Source organism: Hippoglossus hippoglossus, chromosome 3 (assembly GCF_009819705.1).
Source record: "Hippoglossus hippoglossus isolate fHipHip1 chromosome 3, fHipHip1.pri, whole genome shotgun sequence".
NCBI lineage: Eukaryota > Metazoa > Chordata > Actinopteri > Pleuronectiformes > Pleuronectidae > Hippoglossus > Hippoglossus hippoglossus.
Genome location: NC_047153.1, coordinates 7,416,833 through 7,440,656, shown reverse-complemented (window position 1 = coordinate 7,440,656; position 23,824 = coordinate 7,416,833). Strand labels below are relative to the sequence as shown.

Here is a 23,824-nt window from a genome sequence, read left to right as displayed (position 1 = left end):
TAATGTGAAGGACGATGGAATGGGTTTTAAAAGGGTTTCTCTGGATGTAGCGTCGTGTGTTTCTGGTGCGAGAGCGTAGCGGAGAGCTGAATCCCATGTTAGTGCTTTGAATCCATCTTAGGGACATGCACTGTATTCAGTACTTGTTGGTCAAACGTATGTGTCCTCGCTGAGCTTGGTGAGCGAGGTATCAGACATTAAGAGTCTGCCGAATGATTGAGGGCTTCAGGCTATTTTTAGAGCGGGGTTGTTTTGAAGTTTGAGGGCCAGCCCAGAGTCAACCACTCCAGATAGCACGTGGGAAAGTTTCCAAAGTAGTATGTTCCTCTAGACACCAAACATCTGGACTTACCACTGCTCAGGGCACAAGATCTAAGCCACCAATAAGCTGCGGCTGAATGCACACACTTGTATACAGAGCACTTAGATGCATGTAGCTTACACTCCAGTGCAAGATGTTGTGCACAGATACGGCCGTGATTAAGATCGGCTGTCAACAACAAAGCATAAAAGAGCAACAGCTGGATGGAGGATAATTACTTTCCGTGTGGTTCCGATAAACAGAAAGGAGAACGATTGCCTTCTCATGCACATACGATCACTGTGCAGCACATATGCTTCATGTGGGGTAGAACTGAACTCCCGATTTAGGTCCCATAAATACACAGGCACGCAGAACAATAAAATGTGAAAACAGGATTTATTGTTAAAAACGAGAAAAGGACGGATCAGACCAACTTGTTTCAAATCATAAACACGGGATGTCGCGGCGGCTTAGCGGGCTGCAGAACCCAGACCGCATTACAGCAACATCTTCCAGTGTGAATCCGGTTGTGGACCTTTGATGCATGTCATCCCCCCCGAGCACACATTTCCTGCACGTCTCCTCACTGTTTACTATCAAATAAAGCACAATCTTAAAAATAGAATAGCACTCAGAAGCGTGCAGACCCCCCGCCAAGGCACGACAGTCCCCTTATAAATCATGAATATTTTATTTTCATTTGGATCTGCATCAAACTGCACACACTCAGATATCAGTCCTCTAAACGTGCCACAAGTTGCATTAATTATCAATCAATCAAATCAAATTTTATTTGTAGAGCTCAACTAATCACAGGGGGAATCAAACGTAGAAACCTCAGAGAGCCACATGTGAGCGATCTCTCTCCCGGACAGAAGTGCAATAGATGCTGCGTGTAGCTGAACACGTCGACAAAATTACAGTATTTACAAGATTGATCAGAAGAAACAGTTTGTAACAAAATGGAAAAGTGTGTCAACGTTCAAAGTATTTTATACATAAGAAAATGTCCGATAGAGACTTATAGTGATAGAGGTTTGTTGTCTAAAATTAAAAATGAAAATGTTGCACTGTTAAAGAAAGTGAAAGAAAATCCGGATTCGCACCAAAGTTTAGTAAGTTCTTCTGTCCTGTAGTTTTTAGCATAATCCTGCTTAGAAACAAACAAACAAAGGCAGATGAAAACATAACCTTGTTGGTGGAGGTAAAAACAACACAAACAACTTAATATAATCTCCATTCTGAGCGCTAACTTGTGGCAGAAGCTCGTGTCAACAACGACAGACACGTTTATCAAATATAGAAAGTGAGAGGGATGTGGGCCCTCACGGATCTGCACATCCAGACCAGGAGGGCTGGTGCAGTACAGCGCCTGCTCCTGGAAGGGGATGCGGCCGTTTGGACGATCGGCTCGGAGGCTTTGCGGCTCACTGCTGCCGTCGCAATGTTGACACAAGTGCTCCTTCATTTGCTTTCAACAGGACCTCCCGAAAACTCACACCTCCTAGCAACCCAGCTCTGTCTCTCTCTCCTCCCCCCCCCCACACACACACACACACAAGGGAAACATTCTCCCCTCTGGGTGTTCTGACAGGGGGGTTGGGGTGTGATTTGGTTTGGAATGGGAAACAACAAAGAGCGCGCCTCTCACTATTCTGCTGTACATCCCCATCCTCTCAATTTATCAGATGGTCTCTTTGAATTAGTGGAGGCAAATCAAACAGGGCCAGTGATTCTGTAGCCGTTTCATTCATTTGTCCGTCCGCCCGGCCACACTTAGTCTCATTACTAGCACAGACTGTTTGCCGACAAAAAGCATGTGCTTGTTGTTATACAGACATGGCTGCGAGTGTGTATGTGTGTGAGTGTGTCAGTGTGTGTGTGTGTGTGTTTGTGTGTGTGTTTCCTCCATTTCTCCAGGGACAGACGAAGCAAATGCACCTAAATTTAAGTGGAACACATCAAGGCCACTCACTGCGATGCAGGAAGATGAAAGTAAATTGCTTAAGTTGAAAGTTCGGGTTAAAATAAGCTTTAATACAGCAACGGAAAACACAGTAAGAGCAGCAGCACGTACTGACACGGGGCTGATCTGGTCCATTTCTCTTGCTTTCTGTGCAGCATCTCTTTAGAATTTTAAAGATGGTGATTAGACTGAAAATCATCCATCTATGCTCCTACCCGTCGTCTTTTCTTAAAAGCCCAGAGGTGAAACCAGCAATTTCATTTACAAGCCTCGGTCATGGAAAGGTGCTCAGACGGATTCTTTGTGGGCTGTAACAAGTGCACGTGCTCGCTCCCTGACGCATTCGAGTCGGACTGAGCGTCAGGGTAATGCCTCATTTCAAAGTGGTATTAAATGACAGGGAAGCAGCACCAAATTTCTTTAGTGTCGGACTGAAAAAGTTTTGACACCGCTCCAGTGCAGGCTACACAGTCCGGAAAAGCCATCAAAATCTAATCCGTGTGTCAAGTGCCCTCACATTGACGGCTGATTAATGGCTCCCACTGGCTTGAAAAGAGACTTAAAAGGCAGACAAGCAAAAGCAAGAAGTAAAAAGAGTGTAGTCGGAAAAGAGAGTAGTTACCTTCCATCGAGGAGGTTATGTTTTCACCTCTGTCTGTGTGTGGGTTGGTTGGTTTGTCAGCAGGATAATGACAAGGCACTGACCAGATTTCCACGCAACTCGGTGGAAGGACGGGACGTGGGTCAAGAGAGACGCCATTACAATTTGGGGCCGATCTCGATAAATGTTGTCAGAGTCAGTGGCTGCAAGCTCACAATGAAAATGTCCAAGTGAGCCCATGTGAGAATACAAGAGGAAAATGTCTGGTAATTCAATTCATGCAAGCGGGAGTATTGATGAGTATTGAGGACATTTCCATTACGTGACCAACAACGTTGTCCTGTAAACAAAAGCACATGATTTCCACAGCGGAATCTATACGTTCTCTCCCGTCTGACCCAGAAGATCTTGAGGTGCGTCCAGAAAATGTCCAGACACAATTTGCGTGTGTAGAGTTTGGTGCAGCTTGATTGAATTTCAAGGGAGTGTTAGGTCTTGGTAGCGCTATGTCCTCTACTGTGTGACATCAACTATTCACTATGCACTTACGAAGAGATTACGATATTTGGATGGTGGATAAATTATAAACACAGCAGCTTAATGAGGGAAGTACTGCAGATCCAGGGGCGTTCCCACTTCCTTCTGAGATTCAGCCCAGCCCCACAATCAACTGCATTGACCCCCGGGAGAGAGACAGTGGGAGAGATGGAAAGAGGAAGAGAAGAAGGCTCCAGTGATTTTAATTCATTGGAATATTACGTAATGGCTGCTCAGATTTCCCTGCAGTGAATAGCTCATGTGTTCCCAGGAAACCTCTAGAGAAATACTTTTTTTTTATGCCTGCATTTGCCACCTGTGTTGTATCATGGTTACTGAGGTGCAGGATGAGTTGGATGAATATGAACATGATACAAAGACAATGCACAACGTTATTCAATCACATCCACAAACTACCAAAACAAAAAAATTGGAACGTCGATGTTGTTCCTCATTTATTTTCCTTTGTTTTATTGCAGTTCAAACAAAGCAGCTCTGTCACTATATAAAACAAGTTATGTGCAACACTCGAATAATTAATTTCTCAGTTTCTTATCAGCACAGACTAAACTGAAGTGAGAAACATATAGAGAATGTAAAACGATCAGCAGTGATATACGACATTGTAGTGAGTTAAATATGTGTAACTTCATTAATATTAAATTATCCTTCCGCTGTACTCAATTCAAACTATGAACAAAGAAATGCATTCAACAAGATATCCTGTTGTTATCCTGCCAAGCTCAACTTCACTACAGGAAAAAAATAACTAATAAATAATTCATAGTAAATAATGAAGAGACAAAAGCGATCTCTGTTTATGAAGATGATACGACCATACACTGTATATAAACATAGACGATATGACAGCATTTGTATTATATTATGCTATTAGAGCAACTCTTTGCCCTGACCTTTTATCATTGATGGCAGCCTGCGGACACCTGTGACGTCACGGATCCCTTCGACGATGCCACCCACTGCTGGAAAATATGTCGGAAACATACGGAGTGCGTCACTGAGGGGCGAGTGCCATCTTTGGCTTGTTATTAAGTGTGGAAATTAGAGCAACATGGTATTGAATCAGGATACGAGTCAGTCAGTGTATTAAAAATGAATCAGCCCGACTGTACGAGCCGGTCTGGTCGTGAAAGTGTCATGAGAAGCAGACAAAAAACAATGTGAACCCAGACACAGCTCCTGTGGCTGCAAGTAAAGGTGCTTATGTGTCAGATTTGATATGTCTGTGTGTGTGTTTAAAGTGTTTTGAAGGAGAGGTGTGTGATGGGGCGAGTTGCAGCAGGCCTATCAAACACACATTCTCCCACTGAGACTGTAAACACCTGAGAATAAAGTCTTGTGGCAGCCGTATCGTGAGTTCAGGTTAGAGACGATCACAACAGCGCGTCCGTCTGATTGCTTTATAACCGTCAACTTGCTTTATCTACTTTGAATTAACACAATTTCCCCTCTTTCTTCTTCTTTGGTTCTTTCCACTCTCTTTATTCACCCCCACTCCGCAGCTTGACTCAGGCCTTTTACAGTGTGGGTGTTCTCAGAGCTTTGTTGGTAAACCAGAGGATTATCCCAATTGCTTTATGACTAAAGTCTAGCCTGCTATTATGGAGCTTTGTCATTGGGAAATCACATCTTCCCAGTCACGCACCGTGAGACACACACACACACCCTTATCCCCGAGGGGGTGACGAAAAGGTGCACATGGCAGCCGACGGGACCCGGATCACCTGCAAAAACCAGGAGCCTGGGAAAGCCCCCGATGCAGACACACACACACACACACACACACACACATATATATATTTAAACAGCCTGTGGTGTAAACCCACCCTCAGGCAAATGGCTCAGCAGGAGGAGCAGGATGCTGTAATAATGATAAAAAGCTTACGCCATGTGCAGCAATATTTCTTTACATAACAAAGAGCCCCTTTAATTGCTGTTCAGATAGGAATGATAAAATCAGAGGAAAATTACAGATCAGAGCACAACTTCTCAGAGACGGGCCACGAAAGAATAGTAGAATATAAGTATGTCTCCTGGATCAGATTACGAGGGGCGGTCCTAAGTGCAGCACTCCGCCTTTGTTAACAGGCTTAATTGAACATAGCTCGGATCTGACACTGGCTAACAACATGAAGTTAGCTCCCTCCTGCATTAGTGCCAGAACAGATTAATTCTCCCAACAGATCAATGGGCTTATAGTCCGTACACATCAACACAGGGAGATTTCACGAGCATGCTAGTGCATCAGCTGCCTAATTTTCTGCCTCTGCTCTGCACTCATCCCCCCCAACCAACCTTGGTCATCACAGAGGAGAAAAGAGATCCTGAGCTCAAGGCCGAGACACCGACCCTCCTGTTGTTGTTTCCCTTTTTTTTCATCTATCGATACGAACATAGATGTGCCCTCGCTGCCCTGGACACAGAGTCCAGATCAATACATAATGGGCATCGCACCGAGCAGATGAGCTCGCTCTCTCTCGCCCTTCCTGTCCTGATTGAACACTATCTCTTTGTGTTGTTAAGGCACATCCATAGTGTCGGAGAGAGCGAGGGATTGACGGAGGGTAGCTGGAGGGGAAAAAGAGGAGTGAGGATGGAGAGAGAGAGAGAGAGAGAGAGAGAGAGGGAGAGGAGAGAAGATGGCACGAAAAGGAGGAAGAGCCGAGTGCCAAGATGTTGCACAACAACCCTATAGTCTTTCCAACAGGCAGAATTATCATTCAGGGCAAAAACACATCAACAACCATCCAATGCCGTGGACTCACAGGATGCAGCTTAGCGCCACCCCCATCCCTGACAGCACATACCCACACATTACCTGATGGAAGATTTCAGTCATATTCATCTCTGAAGATATCCAGGAAAAATTATATTCCATAATATACCTTTAGAATGTGAAGTAATCCTTAAAGGATAACTTATTTTGTGTTTTTCTGTTAAGGTGGAAATCAATCTAGAAGGAAACTAAAAAGTCTATGATAAAGTTTCATTGACTACTGTTATGTGATTATTAAGAGTTGGTTCATCGAGTTCAACATCAGTAACACATCTGATCATCATGTGGCCATTCACGTAAACTGTAAACGCTGGAGTAAACAGGAAGAAGATGATCTTCTCTGCAGCCGGTGTCTGAAGAGAAACAACAATAGTGTTTGAAAACTACAGAGTAGAATGGACGGCAGATGTGAAAGTGCAAAAGTCGAACCCCTGTGGGGAAATGTGGCACATAAGTCACATGATTCATGTTCATCATAATTTAATAGCGAACTCATCCCATTTACACTTTGTAGCATTTTGCTTTTATCAATTAATAAACTTTTCCACGTCAACCATACGTAAAAGCTTTTGCATGACAATCCTCAAAAACTAGATTTTCTTCCAGTGGCTGTGGTACGAGCCCCTTTGTTCCTCCTGAGCACGTAAACTGAAACAGATATATTTTCCTTATTGAAAAAAAAAAAGGCAATTTACAAAAAGTAAAAAAGGAATAACTTCATCTGGGTCTATTTTCAGATGCGGGTTATTAGTAAACTCTCAGGGCACATGTCAGCAAAGGCAATTATATTACTCATTTACATGTTTTTGGAAGTCTACAGAGAAATAAACTATCTCCCTTTGGCTACACAAGCAATAATTAGTCGTAAGATCAATTTATTGTTTATTTTGTCTTTTTAGTGGGATTTTTAGACAAAGAATTTTTTGATTTTTCTAAAGAATCGTGTTTCCTTCAATAATCAGAGATCGTAAATGAAGTTACAGTTTAGATTTTGGAAAAATGTTACAGCTAAAAAAGCTACAATAATATTCTACACTAACTTAAACCCAACAGAGTGGAACTAATGACATTGTAATTGCTCTACAATGGAAAATACAGCTTCCGATTTACTTTTCTTTCACAAATGAATGGACCTCAATCCCACTTCATCGCAGGGAATCTGCACCGAGTTAGAGGTACCTGCTTTCACAATAGCTTTTCAAGCCAAATCTTCCTGCATCAAGTGCTTTTAAAATCTAAATTATGTGAGGAACCTTTAGTCCCCGACAGTCTGCCCTTGAGTGCAGCTCTTACAAGACCGGCTCGTCGGAGTCGTGGGCTTTGCTCAGCTGTTGTGCCTCTGCATGATGTGGAAAGTTAAAAGGCTGTCGTCTGGCCTCAGGAGCACTTCAAAAAGCCCAAAGCAGTGTGAGCTGCTGCAGCACAAGTGACAGACACACACAGGGGGTCAATGGCTTTTGTGTATGTGTGTACGGTGTGTACATGTGTGTTGTTGCATAGGTGCAAGTGGCTTTGCGTGTGCTTACGCATGTGTGTTTGTATGCGTGTGTGGGTGTGTGCTGGGTGAGGGGAGGCCTATTAAAAAGCTGCCTGAGGAGAGGGCTTTCAGTTGGGAATCTATGGGGGGGCAGAGAGGATGGCAGGGCCATTGTGTGTCAGAGTTCCATCCTGAGAGCTGGAATTAGAGCCTTTCTCCTCTGCTCGGCTGGAAGACTCTGTACCACCACCGACCCCGTGTTTAATTAGAGCAGCTCTGGAGAGACAGCCGAGAGAGAGAGAGAGGAGGAGATGGAGGAACATGAGTGATGAGGACGAGAAAGAGACAAATGAAAAAGAAAACATAATCACTGTGGGGAAAGAGGACGAAGGAGAGAAACACTGGATTCACGCCGCTTGGCAATGCTGCGCAAGTCTGATTAGAAGCGTAATGAGGTGAATGATAACAACAGGATGTGAAATATGATAAAGGTTAGCCCCGGCGGTGTCAGGAGAATCTCTGTAGCATGCCACTGGGTTGAAATTGCAGCTAATAGGAATAACTTTCACAGGGGTGGATTCCCCTTCCTGTTCAATTAGCTTTCCCACTTTCAGGAATCCTCACAAAAACAGCGCTGATGAGGGCCTTTGTGGGGGTTATAGTCCAATCACATTAGGTAAACAAACATTAATGGATGATAATGAATGTGAGCATTTTCTACAAATAGAGTGGCCATTAATATTGATGATTGTTTTTTATCCCGATGCATTACGAACCACAGCAGCATCAATATTTGTCAGAGCAAATTAGTGCGAGAAGGTGCATTTATCAGTGACTGGTAACTAAATGAATAGATGGAGGAGGATAAATGCAGCCTGTTGTCTTCTCCGCGGATGATCCCTCCATTTAGGCATGTGAGGTTCATTTATGTTGAGCAGGTTGATGGTGACGGGAGGTGTACAACGTGTCAGGCTTTGTTCCAAAACAACTCATTCTGCTGGACAGTTTAATGCCATTAAGGGCTAATGGCAAAATGGTCCGTCTTCAAAAGAGCTGCGTGTTTGTTTGCTGGCAGCGTGATCAAAAAGGCCGTCCGACTGAAAAGACAGATAATACAGGATGTCAGTGTGACCGCTGTTGTTGATTTGTGGGTGTGTGTGTGTGTGTGTGTGTGTGTGTGTGTTTCAACTCCCAACTAACAAAACCACAGAAAAAAAGAGGGTTAGGGATGTTGATAGATTTTTTGAGACTCCTGTGTCATAACACTGTAAAGCGATTAGATGGGAAAGGGGCCTATCATGGGGGGCATCACAGGACTAGGTCTACAGTATGTACACACACACACACACACACACACACACACACACACACACACACACACACACACACACACACACACACACCCCCCCCCCCCCTAGCGTGCAGTGTGTGTTGACCTCTTTCTCTCTCCTGTGTGTCTTAATCCTGCTGTCTGCTGTGGTTCCACCTGATTAGTCTGATCATTCACTTCTGACAGGCACATTTCTTAACCATTTCTCGACACACACAAACAAGCGCAAACATACATACAAGAAGTCAAGCACTCTCATAACAACACACACACAATCTGACGACAATCTCAAAGGGCTAAAAATACAAAATACCGGCCTGAAGAGAATCACATCTTGACCGAGTCACTCACAAGGAAAAAGATCCCATCATAGCCTGAGGTTACCACAGTCACATATCACTTCACATGACCAGTTGCAAACAATGGCTCATTTAATGTCAGGTGCGCGCACACACACACACAGACACACACACACACACACACACACACAATTAAGGCTGGTCGACGAATATAAATAAGAAATGGTTCCGCACGAAAATATGCATAATGAATCTGCATTCAGTCTCCTTGGGGATTTCAGTGTGGAGCGATCCAGAGGTGAATGAAGTCAGTAGGCCAGAAACAAATGCAAATGGGAGGTAGGACCGCGGGGTGGAGGCTGGGATTCTCATACAATGCCTGAACAGTGTTGTCCTTCACCTGCTGAGATCTAAAGCGGTAATCAAGAGGCGTGGAGAGCCAGGGCGACTATATCTGTGCAGGGGACCTCGCTGACTTTGACTGACTCCCTCAGGCGGCAGATAAGAGTCAGCGTGGTGTGTGTGTGTGTGTGTGTGTGTGTGTGTGTGTGTGTGTGTGTGTGTGTGTGTGTGTGTGTGTGTGTCTGCAGCGCTTTTCTAACTAGCAAATAGTGGGTCTCCTTGTTGTTATACGCTCATCGACAGTGGACCAATGAGCCACAAGAGGACATTTTAGAGGTCCTCTGTTAGTCGTGGCTTAAATTATGTCCTAATTGTGACTAAAACTCTTTTATTTATTTAAATTGAAGTCAAGCGGTTGTTTCTGTATTTAAATTTAGACTCAACATTGCCTCCACAGGCCGGAGCAGGGATTTCAACAACTCATTCAGCTCATGTCCACAATAATACGTTTTTGTTTTAAAATGGTTAGACAGCATTTTAAAAGATAAACTGTCATGTAGTTAGAACTCACTACAACTGCAAGGTCGTGACAGCAGGTCGTGTAGTGTACAGCGATCTGACGACTTTGAATGTTATGTAGTGTGAACTCAAGGTCAGCTTATCACTGAAATTTAAAAAATGTTGGAAACCTCACACTGAGTGCAGTTTGATGAAGCTCAGCTCCTGTCTCACAGGGATTTGTTTTACAAATGTTTAACTAACTTTGAGCAGTGTCCTGGTGGCCACACATTAAGGCCGTTGGAGTACCAGGACCATTTAGAAGTTTTGAGGTTCTGGGTTTTGATCCTCAGGCAACTTGTTGTCCTTTGAAGTCCTGCACCCAAAAAAAAAGTTCCTAATATTGTAAGGCCTCAACCTTATAGTGTATGTTGTGATTTCACGCTATAGAACAAAAATTTACTTGAATTTAATTGAATTTACAAGCTTTAGGATGGGTTCTAATCCCTGTGAGGCGTGTTGAATTTAGAACTTGAATGGAAATGGTCAATTTTGAAGTCCAACACCCAAGTAAATGTCCCGAGGCCCTAGAAAATACAGGCCAGTTGTCTGAACATATAACTCAAGGTTTTAAAGGTCTGCTTGAAGGAAATTGAGGACGCTCAGTGAGTTTTGAAGTCCGGCGTCCAACGGAGTCAGAATCTCTGAGACATAGAGCTCAAGTGTTTCTCTTCAAATAGCAGTGGGAGTAAAATAACTAAGCTGGAGCTCTGACATCTTGGGTTCACTCCTCAGGCCGTCACCAAAAGGAAATATTCAAAGGAAATAAGCGTCAGTTGTCTGACCAAATAGATTCCTTCGTCGACTGAGGACGTGAGTTCAAACAAGGATCAGTGAAATTTTCATGCCCAAAACCAACAGTCAAGACTAAAACGTGCTCAGAGAGAAGCTGATATGGTGCAATGATGATGGAGGAAATGGGTTTTTTCACAAGGAGCCAGTGGTGCAGTGTTTGGTGTGAACCCCTCCCGTTGTTTGGGCCTGGATCATCAGCACTGATCAAGTTCTAGACACGTCACAGATAAATAAAGTAAACACTATGCACCTGATCACTGACCTGACGAGAATCTGAAGTGTCATAAAGGTCCTGTTCAGACGTGGTATTAACATCCATCCAGAGAGATCTGATCACAAATTGAGTTTGTCTGTTCACACCTGAGATTAAAATGCTGAATGTGTCTCCTGTCCCCGGATCTCATTTCTCCAGTGTTGATAGTAAAATCACAGTATGGTCAGTCAGAAGCGAATAAAGATGTTTGGTTCATTGTGACGTCAGCTGAGGACACGGCCTCCGTATGAGGCCCAGGACGTATTTACATTCACACAGGACAAAGAAAGTGGTTTGAGTGATCAGATCTTAGCATTGACGACACATTTTGGTGCATTGAGACCTGAACTCAGAACTGAACACGTCAGATCACTCAGGATGGATGTTGACATCAGGTCTGAACAGGGTCATACTGAATACTTTTGTAAATGAGAGAGAAAATCATTATGGATTAAAAGAAATGGCACATTTATCTCCCTTAAATAAAAAAAATGAAGGAGTGTGAATCCTCTCTGAAGTCCCTCTATGCAATTTGTGTTCGAAAAAAACGTGGCACTACTTCTGACACCAAGTAAAAGTTTGATTCCCTGGTGGCGTCCTAAAATTACCCCGACCGCAAATCCCAGCTCAGTCTAGACCACACAGGAAAAGTCCCAAAGAGCTGCGGTTGCAGTTCGGAGAAGGTGAACACAAACAAACTTTGTCAAGTGATTCCCTCTTTCTCTCTTATCGGCAGAACAATCCTCTTCCAGCCCGAGGCCGAGACTCGCTTTGTTTACAGCCCAGCACATGGTGTTCTACATGACCCTACCTGAAGCCAGGGTTTCATATATTTCTCTGAGCTCCGGCAACACATCCTCCTCCCCCCCGCCCCCGCCCGGGCCTCGGTTCAGCCACAGAACAGCTATCCCATTGCTTGGACAAAGGGAGCTTCACTGGGATGTAACTCATGCCTGCACATATAGAAAGTAAGGACAAAGCCTCCTATTCTCCTCCAGCGACAACACCTTTTGTGTTTCTCTCACAATGGAAAATACTCTGCATTCGCCAGAGAGAAATAGAGCCAGAGAGTCAAAAACATACGTCGTTAAATTAGACACAAAGCATAAGAAATTAAAACTGCAGGATGACAACCAGTTACCGAGTCGATTAGTTATTTAATTTGTGAGGCTGACTGGGGGGGCTGGAGATACTTGAACAAGCCAAGTCCCCGCCCCAACCTCCTCTCATCGCTCGTGATATCCGTGTAAAAATAAGTGTGAAGTGTCCCTGGAAGTGATTCTTGCGCTTTTGTGTCGTAATATTGTTGTGTTAAAATACACAAAGTCACCAGATCCAACTTGCAATACATAAAAAGAAAGTAAAAACCTGAAAATAAGTTGTTTTTAAACAGCACTTAAATTAAGTTTGTGTTATACATCCGGCAGATTCTGGACAACTGTCTTAACGTAAAAGTTTGTAACACAAGAAAGTCACTCTTACAATTTTACAATCAGGATCTTCAATCATTAACTTTCGTCCTTTTCTGTTTATCTGACTGTTTGGTTATATGGTTGCTGGTCTGTGTAAAAATGTTATTGTCCCAAATAAATGTTCATAAAAGGTCATAAAGAAACAGAAAGATGATTCTGTTATTTCTCCTGAACAAAACTAAGGAGGTGGGGAAAAACAATGAAAGACATTTTGATTGAGATTCTGCCCGATGCACACGAGCGGATCCACTGCAATTTAACATTCCTGATTCTCAGGAAAGAAACAAAAGGTTTGAGAATCTAAAAAAGACTTTGTTTGAATATATATGTTTGTCAGGAGAAGGAGAAACAGCAAAACCTATAAACTGTTTTGACTGTGAGTACAACACAGATATGCAACGGGTGAAACAAATGATCTGCAAATCTGGTTAGTGAGACCATCCAGGATCGTTCTGTGCCTGAGGTCAACACATCTATCCTCTGCAGCGAAGACAACTCTCTGCAGGGAGTTTGTGTTCGGTTCATCTGTTTTCTTAACATCTACATTTCTGTGCTGACTTGTCCTCTGGATTTGACCAGTTCTGCATTCTCCCTCCAATTACTCCCCCATTACTGTACAATCCTCCCCCCCGCCTTCTCTCTGCCTTTTCCATCCACTTTCAATTTTTTCACAATGTAAGAGCATCTGCTCTATATGCCAACTTAAGCCAGGGGGATATAATCCAGCCTGGCATGTTGACTTGGTGTTTTAACCATCCATCCATTATCTCTACCTTATCCTTCTATATGCTTATCCTCTGCGGGTCGGGGGGGGGGGGGACTGGAGCCAGACATTGGGCGAGAGGCGGGGTGCACCCCAGTCAGGTCACTAGTTCATCACAGGGCTGACATATAAATCTTTTAAACCAAAATGCAGGTTTTTAAACACAAGTAAACCAGCAGGGAAAGAAGGTGAAGACCCAGGCAGATGTAAGGGATCCTGCAGTAGACATGAAAACACGTCTTCTGGTCTCTTTTCTGCACTTCTGTTTGCTCAGCAATGCAAGACGGCACCGTGGGGGGGACGGGTGTGTGTGTGTGTGTGTGTGTGTGTGTGTGTGTGTGTGTGTGTGTGTGTGTGTGTGGTGGGGGGGGGGGGTACGCAAGCCCAGGAGAGACAGAAGGAGCAAAGTCCAATAACGTCAATATCCACAGGATGTTATAATTAAAATAACAGTAAATAAGTCATATTCGATCAAATTCACAAATAATCAACATAATAACCAAATGATGAATACAATCAACAAATACAAATTGGAAATAATAATTAATAAAGTGCATTTTTAAATCAGGTCAGTGTGCAGATTCAAACTCAGAACTATGTGACTTTGTATTAATAAAAAACTTAATTAGACAATTGTCCTGTTGTATTAATCTCTCTGATTCAAACACAGATTAAACTTGAGTCTGCTCTGTATTATCCATATGATGAGAACTTCCTATTTATTCTTTGTTCTTTTATAGATTAATATCAAAAACACATGATCTACAATTAGCAATATTAGATGGATGCAAATACTGACAGGTCTCAATGTTCACACTAAAAGACGAGCAACCCTCTGACTTAAACATATCCCCGTTTCTTTCATAATGAAACATGAGGTCCAGCCGTGTCCTAGCGATGACCCCTGCTGTAGAAGAATGAGGACAAACCTCGCAGTGACTTTTATTAGTAAACCAAATGGCAGCCACAGCTTGTGGACAAACTGTGCAGGGAAGCCCAGGCAGGCCTGTGACAGATGGTGGGAGTGAACTGGTAACTGTTGACAATGTGTGTCCCGTTCAGGAAAAGCACACTCAGCACGGTGACACAGAAAAAACAGACACAGGAGAAGAACCTAAAGCTTCTGTTGTGTCACTTTAGACACGTACACACCCCACGGTGGGGACACACACACACACACACACACACACACACACACACATGCACAAAGGGACATGTATATACCACGGCAGCAGAAAAGACAGGCAGAGACACGGCAGCCTGTAACCTATTTGCTGAAAAACTCCCTGGGATATGTGCAAAGAAAATATTTTCCTATTTTTTCTCAACTCTGCCTCACCTGCTCTCTCCCTCATGTCTAAACCCTAACACAATCACCCCCCCCCGCCGACTCCAACGCAACTCCTCTGTTGCTTTTCTCTTTGTCCTATCCTTGCGCTTTGCAATTAAGCAAATGGGTCATTAATTAATCGCCGCGGGCAACAGGTCACACGAGGAGCTAATCAGACAGGATGGATGGACTGCTGGGAAAGAGCCTGACATACAAACAAGGCAACACAATCACACACACACACACACACACACACACACACACACACACACACACACACACACACACACACACACACACACACACACACACACACACACACACACACACACACACACACACACACAAACGATTGACATTTCTGAAGCGCGAGCCTCCAGCAAGATGTGCATGAATAAAATTACAGAAAATGGCAGGAGTTGATGAAAAGCAGCTTGATCATTGATTCCCGTCGTCAGACTGTGCTGAGTGGCAGTTTCTTCCACGAGGAAACTTTGGTGGAAACGTCGCCTCGGGGGCCATCAACATTCACAGTGAGACAGGAGGATATTTTTCCAGTGTGTGAGTCGGTCGCTGAGTCCAACGGCTGCTGACAAATCGTTTTTTTGTGAAATATATACAAATAAAGTGATTGGTGGTCAAAACAAACAGGATTTGTGAAGTCGGGTTTGAGCCAAATGACGACCACAGGTCTGGGGCCACACAGGTGCTGACACATCACTTTGACAGAAGAGGATTCTCAATGTGAACATGTTGCTTCCTCAGATCTTTTGTATCTTAAAGATGTTTTTCTCTTGAGGGGAAACAGAGCATCTCCTTCTCTGTCTTTGTTCTTTCGAGCCCAACAACAAGGTTTGCCTAAGTAAAAAAAATCCCTTTCACATTCTGATTATCAGCCATGATATAATAATACTGTTCTAACCATCCAAGGGACACTTGATCCTGTAGAAGCTACAGGTCCATATGATATAAACTGAATTTAAGAAAAATGACAAGAATGTCAAGAAGTGATAGACTACCCACAATCCTCAGGTGTAATAGCCACAGCTGAGATTGGTGGAGCTCGCTGTTACCATGGAAATGTTCACCACAACCGTGAAAATGTTGTTGGCTACCATCAGATTGTTCAGCTTTACATTGAGTTTACCACAGAGCGACCATGAAAAGAGAAGAGTTCAAAGGGCTGAAAATCACTCCAATAAGGATGAAGTCAGAAAGAGGCGCTGGGAAGGGATCATTCGCAATGATTTATGGGATATGTAGTTCCTTCACTCTTAAATTAATGTACAGTACAGTCATTCTTTTGCTCTGAATCAAATGTTTTATGGTCTCGATTCATTTCGTATAGCTGGTCGTCCTGGTTAAAGGGTTTTATAAGGGTTTTATGAAACTTCAATGGAGAAAATGAAGGTTTTGAGATTTGCTTCCAGATCCAGAGCCGTTCTAAAAGTGTGCGGTCACTGTCACACTCTGTATAAGTGTTGTGCTGTAGGACTGAGCTGCACAAATGTTGGGAATGTTTGGAATCTGCAGCAGCAAACCAGTAAAACCTTGTGTGGCCCACACCAAACCAGCTAATGCACATTTGTGTCCCAGAAATAAAAAATAAAGCACATCATTAATTAATAACTACCCATCCATTATATCACTTCATCCTTTAAGATTATTTAAATTTGTATTTGATATTTTAATGGGCAATAAAATGATGATTGAACAAATTAAATATTAATCCATCAATGAGAAGTTCAAATTGAAAGGGGTTTACAGAAGCCTCCCTTTGGGGAATGCAACAAGCTCTCTGATTGGTCGGAGAGCCACACCCGCCATCTCTTCCAACACAAAAGAAAAACCTTTTTACCAACATCGACGTCAGTGCTTGACCCAGCCAATGGTTGATTTGCATTATTGTTGGAGCTCATTTTACCAGCACATGTTCCCAAAGTGTCTGGAAAAGGCTAAAAGAAGAAGCTGAATGACCGAAACCAGTCAAATGGCAGATATGAGAAGGAAAAGCAGCGAGGAAATGGAAATGCTAATTAGAAAGGAAGTTGCCTCTTTAAATGCCTGATTCAAATCTGTATTCTTTATTCAATTTGTAAATCCAGATTTGTCATTCTCATTCAAATTCCATTATTTATTTGTGAATATTTTTTAACATATTTGAATTGATGTTCATATTGACTGTTTGATGGTGGGGTTTTTTTAACCCCTCTTTGAATTATCTATTGATGGAATCATATTCCATTTGTAAATTATTTTTATAATTCCTCTTTTCAATATAAAACTAATTTGTAATTAAGTCTATTCATCTATGGATGAATAGCTTCGTTTAAAAAAAATATTTCAGTCTATTTTCTGTTTTATTGTACAATGGGTTATTACCAGTGACACATGTGCTCCTCCATCCTCCACCACATACACACAAATGTGGCTCAAAGGCACAGAAATCAAGACATCACACAATTTCTAAAGATCATCAGTGTTTCCCCTGATTTCTCAGATCGTCAACACAATGCTGTGTTCATATTTCTCCAGCAGATGGCAGACTGTTAATCAGAGCTGCCCATTTAGCAGCTGAACAAAACCAGATTCAACACTTACAATGGAGGATACACAAAAAATAACAGGAGGAGTTTTTAAATGGTCTCCAATGGAACCATTGTGTGGGACACTGATAACAACATGACATCATTTCCTTCCCCAGCCTTTGAGCTTGAGGGGAAGAGCCGTTTCATCCTCGGACATCCGCTCTTTTTCCTTTAACCTCGCACGTCGGCCTGCCTGGCCTTTAGCTCTCCGTCAGCAGGACGGAGAGAGCAATGGAGGGTGAGCCAGCAAGTGTGTCAAAGGACAGGACAGGACAGGACAGGACAGGGCTGTAACGACAATGACACAGGATGAGAGTTGTTTTGTCCAGTGGACTCAGCACTATCTGATCTGCCAGAAGGACAACGAGAGGAAGGAAGGGCCGACGACACCACACAGGGGCTGCAAGACTCTCACCTGGACCAGCCTGGAACACTGCTGCTGTTATAATAAAGTAAATATATGCAAAGCACGTGGAGCAGACTTTTCCTGATTAGATAATAATGGCAGCAAACATCCCTGCAGCACCGAAACTACGCAGCCAGATATGAGGCGACTGAACCGTCAGCAAAACGTCAACTAATCTTTCGAGAAGGACGTTAACGTATTTGTCGTAAACTCTGAAGGGAGAAAGTGTATCATCAATATTTGCACTTCATCATTGAGCTAATAAAATGTGGAGTGATAGGTTGCATATATGTACTCGGGCTTGTGGTCTAATGGTGTGAGCAAGCATTCAGAGGACCAAATAAATGTTTTATATTGTACTTACAACATTGTCTGATGGATTCATTTGTGTCCCACTGCACTTTTCTAATCAAATTCCCTCCCTTCATTAGGATAATTACTCGGGGTCTGGAGCACGAGAGTCTGAGAGACTGTAATTTAATCAGAGAGATTTTCTCTTGCTCTGCTGAAGGTGCACTGCAGAGGGAGAGGACGGATGCCTGGGCGGACATGGGCCTGTGTGCCTTGTTGTTTCAGAGGATGAGGCCGAGCGCGTCTCACCACGGTCCTCTGAGGCTCCTCAAAGAAAGAACTCACCGCCATTAAAGTGCACGGCCAGTAAAGTGCACGGCCAGTAAAGTACTCTGTTTCATTACTGTGGGATTTACTACTCTGTATTTTCCACCCGACCAAGAAATTGCCCTTGTACGTGAAGATCAAAAATGCAAGAATGGAGCACACACTTCAAATGCTTTGTAATTTGCAGGTTTCTCCACCAGGTGGCGTTGCAGGACTATCAGAAACATTAGCTCTTTTAAACGTGGCCTTGCTTCCTTTGCTATTTTCTGTCTCATTCAGTCCCGAGCCTCTCGTCTGCAGGTTCATTTGTAGGAATAGCAAACAGCAGATATTTGCTGTGATTAGACTGAGCAGATAAGCTCTTGGGCCACCGCAGGAGTTCATTCCACTGTTTGATTCCCATCTGAAGCTGAAGGTCAAGTGTGGTATTAGAGTACAGCCACACACTAGTATGCCATTAAATGAAAACCTTCTGACTCAATTTTCTCTTTAACAACTGCAATAAATCAGAGGAGCACCACCGCTGAGCAGCCTGGGCCTCTCACCCAGGACTCGCCAGCTGTTCCCAGCCCGGCCAGTTAGATCTCTATCGATTCTCTGTCTTGCTGTGAAACCACTATAACCATCTCACCTATATGAACGCTAAGGTCACAGCACCGGGGTGAGATCCAGTCTGGGTTCTGCCTCCGAGGGGAAAGATTCGTCTCACTCAGTCTGGGCTCAGGAGCGTGATGCCGCTGCTGAAAACTTCTGCCCTCAGCTCGTTCTCTGTTCGTCTTCCTGCGGCTTCACCTCTCCCCCCCCCCCCCTCGCCACGACACATCACTGGCATTGACCCCACTCACACACACACTCACACACACACACACAGAGACAGAGACACACACTCACACTCACACACACACACACAGACTCAAAGATTAAGCATGACTGTATCAAAAAGCAGGATACGGAGGTGAAAATAGGGCTGGACAATATGGCCAAATAATAATTCCAAATAATTATCACAATAAATGTCACATTATATATTTAGGACCGATTTTTGCTCCTGAGTGACGGTTGTAGTTTTAAATTCTTTACGAGCAAAGACAAAAACTTGATAAACAGCTAAACATTTAATAAATCTGAGGTAGAACATTATGTGTTTTACCTCCTAGCTGAGCACAATGCATGAGAAATCTATCATTATATATTGAACCTTTGTTATATTGACACAGATGAATATGATATTGTGATAATTATGAATATTTATTGCAGAGCCCGAAGAGATGGACGGATACACAAGAATATGGAGCTACTGCCTGAAGCCCACTGACCAGCAGGGCCACAGAACTAGATAAGAAGGCCCTATAGGCACAGAAGCTTATATTAAAAATGAAATATTCAATATGAGAAATTTCATATCCCGTAGAGAACTCAGAGACTCGTAGCTCTGCCAAGGCCCAACAGTCCCCTTATGAAACCACATTTAAATTCACTAGATCCGATTTTTATTTGGATCTGTACCACATTTCCTACACTCACAAACATCAGTCCCCTAAAGATGCCTGATTTCTGGCACCAAGATCCATCAGTTAATCTCTGAGAAATAAAGTCTTTCCTTTATCTTGGTAACTAACAGACAAAACGCAGAAGAAAACATAACTTCCTCGGCAAATTTGAGATATATCAGATATATAGAGATAGATGAGATACGTGAGACAATCAGAGAGGAGATAAAAGACTGTGTTTCAACTGCTCACTCATCTTATGTCACAATCAAAGCCACAATCTGTCCTGAGGGGCCATAACTGAGCTGAGAACCTCTCCTGTAGAGAACAAGCTCATTTTACACTTTATCAGCTGGTTATAATCACACAAGACCAAAGTCCTGACTGACGCTGAAAAAACACCTGAGAAAATCCTGCATCTTCATTCCAGACTTTACTGTGGACGTACTTCTGAAACAAGGCCAAAGGATAAAAAAAAATAATTAATATTCACATTCCACTTCCACCCAGCTGCACATCTGTGCCTGCCCGGCCAGGCCCTTTATGTGATATGATGATTATCCAGCTCAGGCCCGGGGTGTGTGCGGGCCGGCTCCCACCTGTGCAGAGGTAATTACAGTTTACAGGAACAAAACCATAACTCTGAGAGAGAGAGACACTGGAACCCCACATAGACCTGCCTGATGTAGAGTAACACACCTGCGCACTCACTCATACTGTATACCCCCCCTCACACACACACACACACACACACACACACACACACACACACACACACACACACACACACACACACACACACACACACACACACACACACACACACACACATCCAGAAACACCAGTCTAACAAGCACAGATGCTTGGCCTCACTTTGAGGGATTTATTGCATTCTAATAAGCATCAATGTGATTTAATACAACAAGGCATGTACATTTTTTTAACAGAACAATTTAAGACTTAAGAATCTGTAAAAGCCGTGAAAATGATTCAATATAGAAAAATATATTAAGTCCTATGTTAAGTCCCATAATCACTTTATCCCCACCAGCAAACAAAGAAATGAAATAAGTCTCGTCATTAACCGAGTTACACACTCAGTCTTGGAATTGAAGAATCTTTAAGTGTTTGTATAATATATATGTGAGCTCAGAGGTAGACCACAGGGATTGAATAAACCACAGGGATTGAATAAATCACAGGGATTGAATAAATCACAGGGATTGAATAAACCACAGGGATTGTATACACATTTCCATATAACCAAAAAGGCACAACCTGGAAAACCTGTTTAAAGAGAACAATTGGTACTTTAAATGAAAATCAGCTGTTTAGACATGAAAACTGATGACAGATATTTTATGTTTTCCCTTTAACTTAACAGGTTGAACTTCGTGAAAAGTGCAACCGCTCCACCGAATATTATTTCAAAAAACCAGAACTTTCACACATTCTGAGGCAAATCATCAACAGTTCCTATGACATTTATTGCACCGCCATATTTCTGGTTCTCAGAATTTAGCTATAAACCAGCCAGCAATCAGGAAGGACTAGACAAACTCTTGTGTGGTAAACATGTTTCTATGGACTTTGTTTTTTGGAAGAATGCCAAGCTCTCAGGCTGATGTCTCGAACTCATCACAGTGCAATGTGTGTCATGCTGCACTTCCAGTCCAGGGTGTGTTCAACAGGGTGTGTTTTGTGAATCACGTTTGGTAACATGACAGAGAAAAAAAACCCAGAATGGAAACACAAAAAAATTCCATTTAGAGAAGATCAGGAGGAAGTGAAACATTTTGAAATCAACTGAGAGAAACGAAGTCTTCTGTGAATTGAAAAGACATCGGACGGTTCTGAGGGACTGAGAGAAGCTGACAAGGAGGAAAATTTGGCCTTGATTTCAAACACGTATTCAAATGCTTTGCTGCACCTCCTCCCTAACCGGTGTGCTTACTATGCAAAACAGTCATTTGACACCGGCATCACTCCACGACTGATCAGTTTCCAGAATCTATTCTAACCACCTCTAGGTCACTTTATCAACAAACCCAATAATTACCAATAATTACACACTTGTGCCGAGATGGATGCAAAGAAAATGCAGTTGCATGCAAAGCTAATTAGACAACGTCCATTAACATTTAAAATCCTTGGATTGTTGTTGTTTTTTTAATCTTTCTTTTAGCACGCCTGCATTAGGCTACAAGATGAACAGAGTTTCTCCTGTTGGAAGATTAAAGTTCTATAATTCTGCTGGTTCAGCGTATCCACGGTTGCCGTTTTGTTTCTGTTGCTGTTGCTCATACTCGCGCTGCCTCTGTGTCTTCCTCATAGGCCCTGTTGTCATAGCGATGCTGATTTATCGCTGGGTCGGAGCTCCCTGGGCCAGTCAGTGGGACGTCGTAGAGGGCTTCTCCTCCTGCCACCGTGATCACAGTGACCTCTTCTGGTGAGTAATCGGAAATGCTCTCCTTCCTCTCCTCCTCAATCCCCAGTGCCTTCAGGATGTCACACTTGCACATGGGACAGGTCCTCCTCTCCAGCAGCCAGGGCTCGATGCAGGGTTTATGGAAGATGTGGCCGCACGTGAGCACCGTCACCACATCGCCGGCCCGGTAGGATTCGATGCACACGGCACACATGTGGGAATCAGACGTAGTTTCCTCGTCGCCCCTGTTGAGTGTGCGCAATTGGAGGCGGCCGATCGCCTTCTTGGCCTCAGACTTCAGCCTCCTGTCAGAGCTCTTCTGCTGTCTCATGCTGTACAGACGATTTGCAGAGATAAACACAAAGTAGGCGATTGAGGCTGCTGTCACAATGAAGAAGGCGATGGACAGGAAGTAAAGCCAGTAGGTGTCCATCCAGGGTCCATGGGGGCTGCCCACTGTAATAGTCATTTCCACATTTGTCCCATTCTCCACCAACTTGAATACCTCCAGGCCCTGAGAATTGCCAATCATGATAGCCACGGTCTCACCTGTACCCGAGTGAGACATGTGAGTGGTGCTGTCGCCGCTGCCGTCCACATTATACACCACCACGCCAACTGCTCCGAGACGTCTGGCAGCATTGATCTTCTCGCTGAAGGTACAGTTGCCCCGTTTGACCAGGGCTATCCAGCCTGGTAAGCTGGCATTACGGTTGTAGCCAGGATCCGGCCCACAGCCTTCGGGGTCTCTCGTGGGAAGTGCAACAACACCTGTGACACTATCCAGGGGAGAGTTACGACCATACACCCCGCACTCGCACCTTTTGTCCACGGTCTTGTTGTCTTTTTCTGCATAGTGTATTTCCACCTCGGCTGTCCAAAACACAAAGGCAGCTGAAAGGTGAACAAGCCCTGACAGACACAGCAGAAGCAGCAGAGAGTGTTGTGTCGTCTCGCCCATGGTAACGCTCTCCTGAAAACAACAGGCAACCTGTGTTAGCTTCTTTAGCTTCTTTCCAAAAAATCCTTTGTCGCTCCTAGTTCCTGTTTTGTTCAATCCCCAGCGATCTGACGACTGCTACGGTTTCACCCAACCTGCCGTCCACGGTAATCTGATATGAGCCTGTGGTAACACAACACCAGCTCTGCGTCAGCCACTCACCTCTCGTTATCTTCCTGAACCTTGAACAGTGAGCACTCCTCGTCGAGGGCAGGGTGCTGGTATTCAACAAGTTGAAGTGCACATAAAAACACAGACCTGCTGTTTCCAGAGCCAAGGAACAACGTACGAGGAGGCAACACGTGATAAGCCAGCGATATGGACGTGTGGCCATAGGTCAGAAACACTGAGCCAGACAGTAAAACTAAAAAAAGCTGCTGACTTCTCCTTGTGTAACGATGAGTAAGGCAACTGGACGTGTTTATCTGGTTTGACTGGTTTCCTTCCCCTTTTTTTGTTTGTGACCGACC

At 43.6% G+C, this 23,824-nt stretch overlaps 1 protein-coding gene across 1 annotated transcript; it reads right to left on the bottom strand.

Moving 5' to 3' along the window:
• Positions 1-22,097: 22,097 nt before the first annotated feature.
• rnf128a (ring finger protein 128a) lies at positions 22,098-23,824 on the bottom strand. The gene has a single exon (XM_034581836.1). It carries the CDS (start codon positions 23,313-23,315, stop codon positions 22,227-22,229), a length of 1,089 nt encoding a protein of 362 aa, XP_034437727.1. The 5' UTR covers positions 23,316-23,824; the 3' UTR covers positions 22,098-22,226.

Bases quoted from the DNA above. Each gene is read 5' to 3' on its own strand.
- rnf128a (XM_034581836.1), bottom strand. From the start codon at position 23,315: ATGGGCGAGACGACACAACACTCTCTGCTGCTTCTGCTGTGTCTGTCA.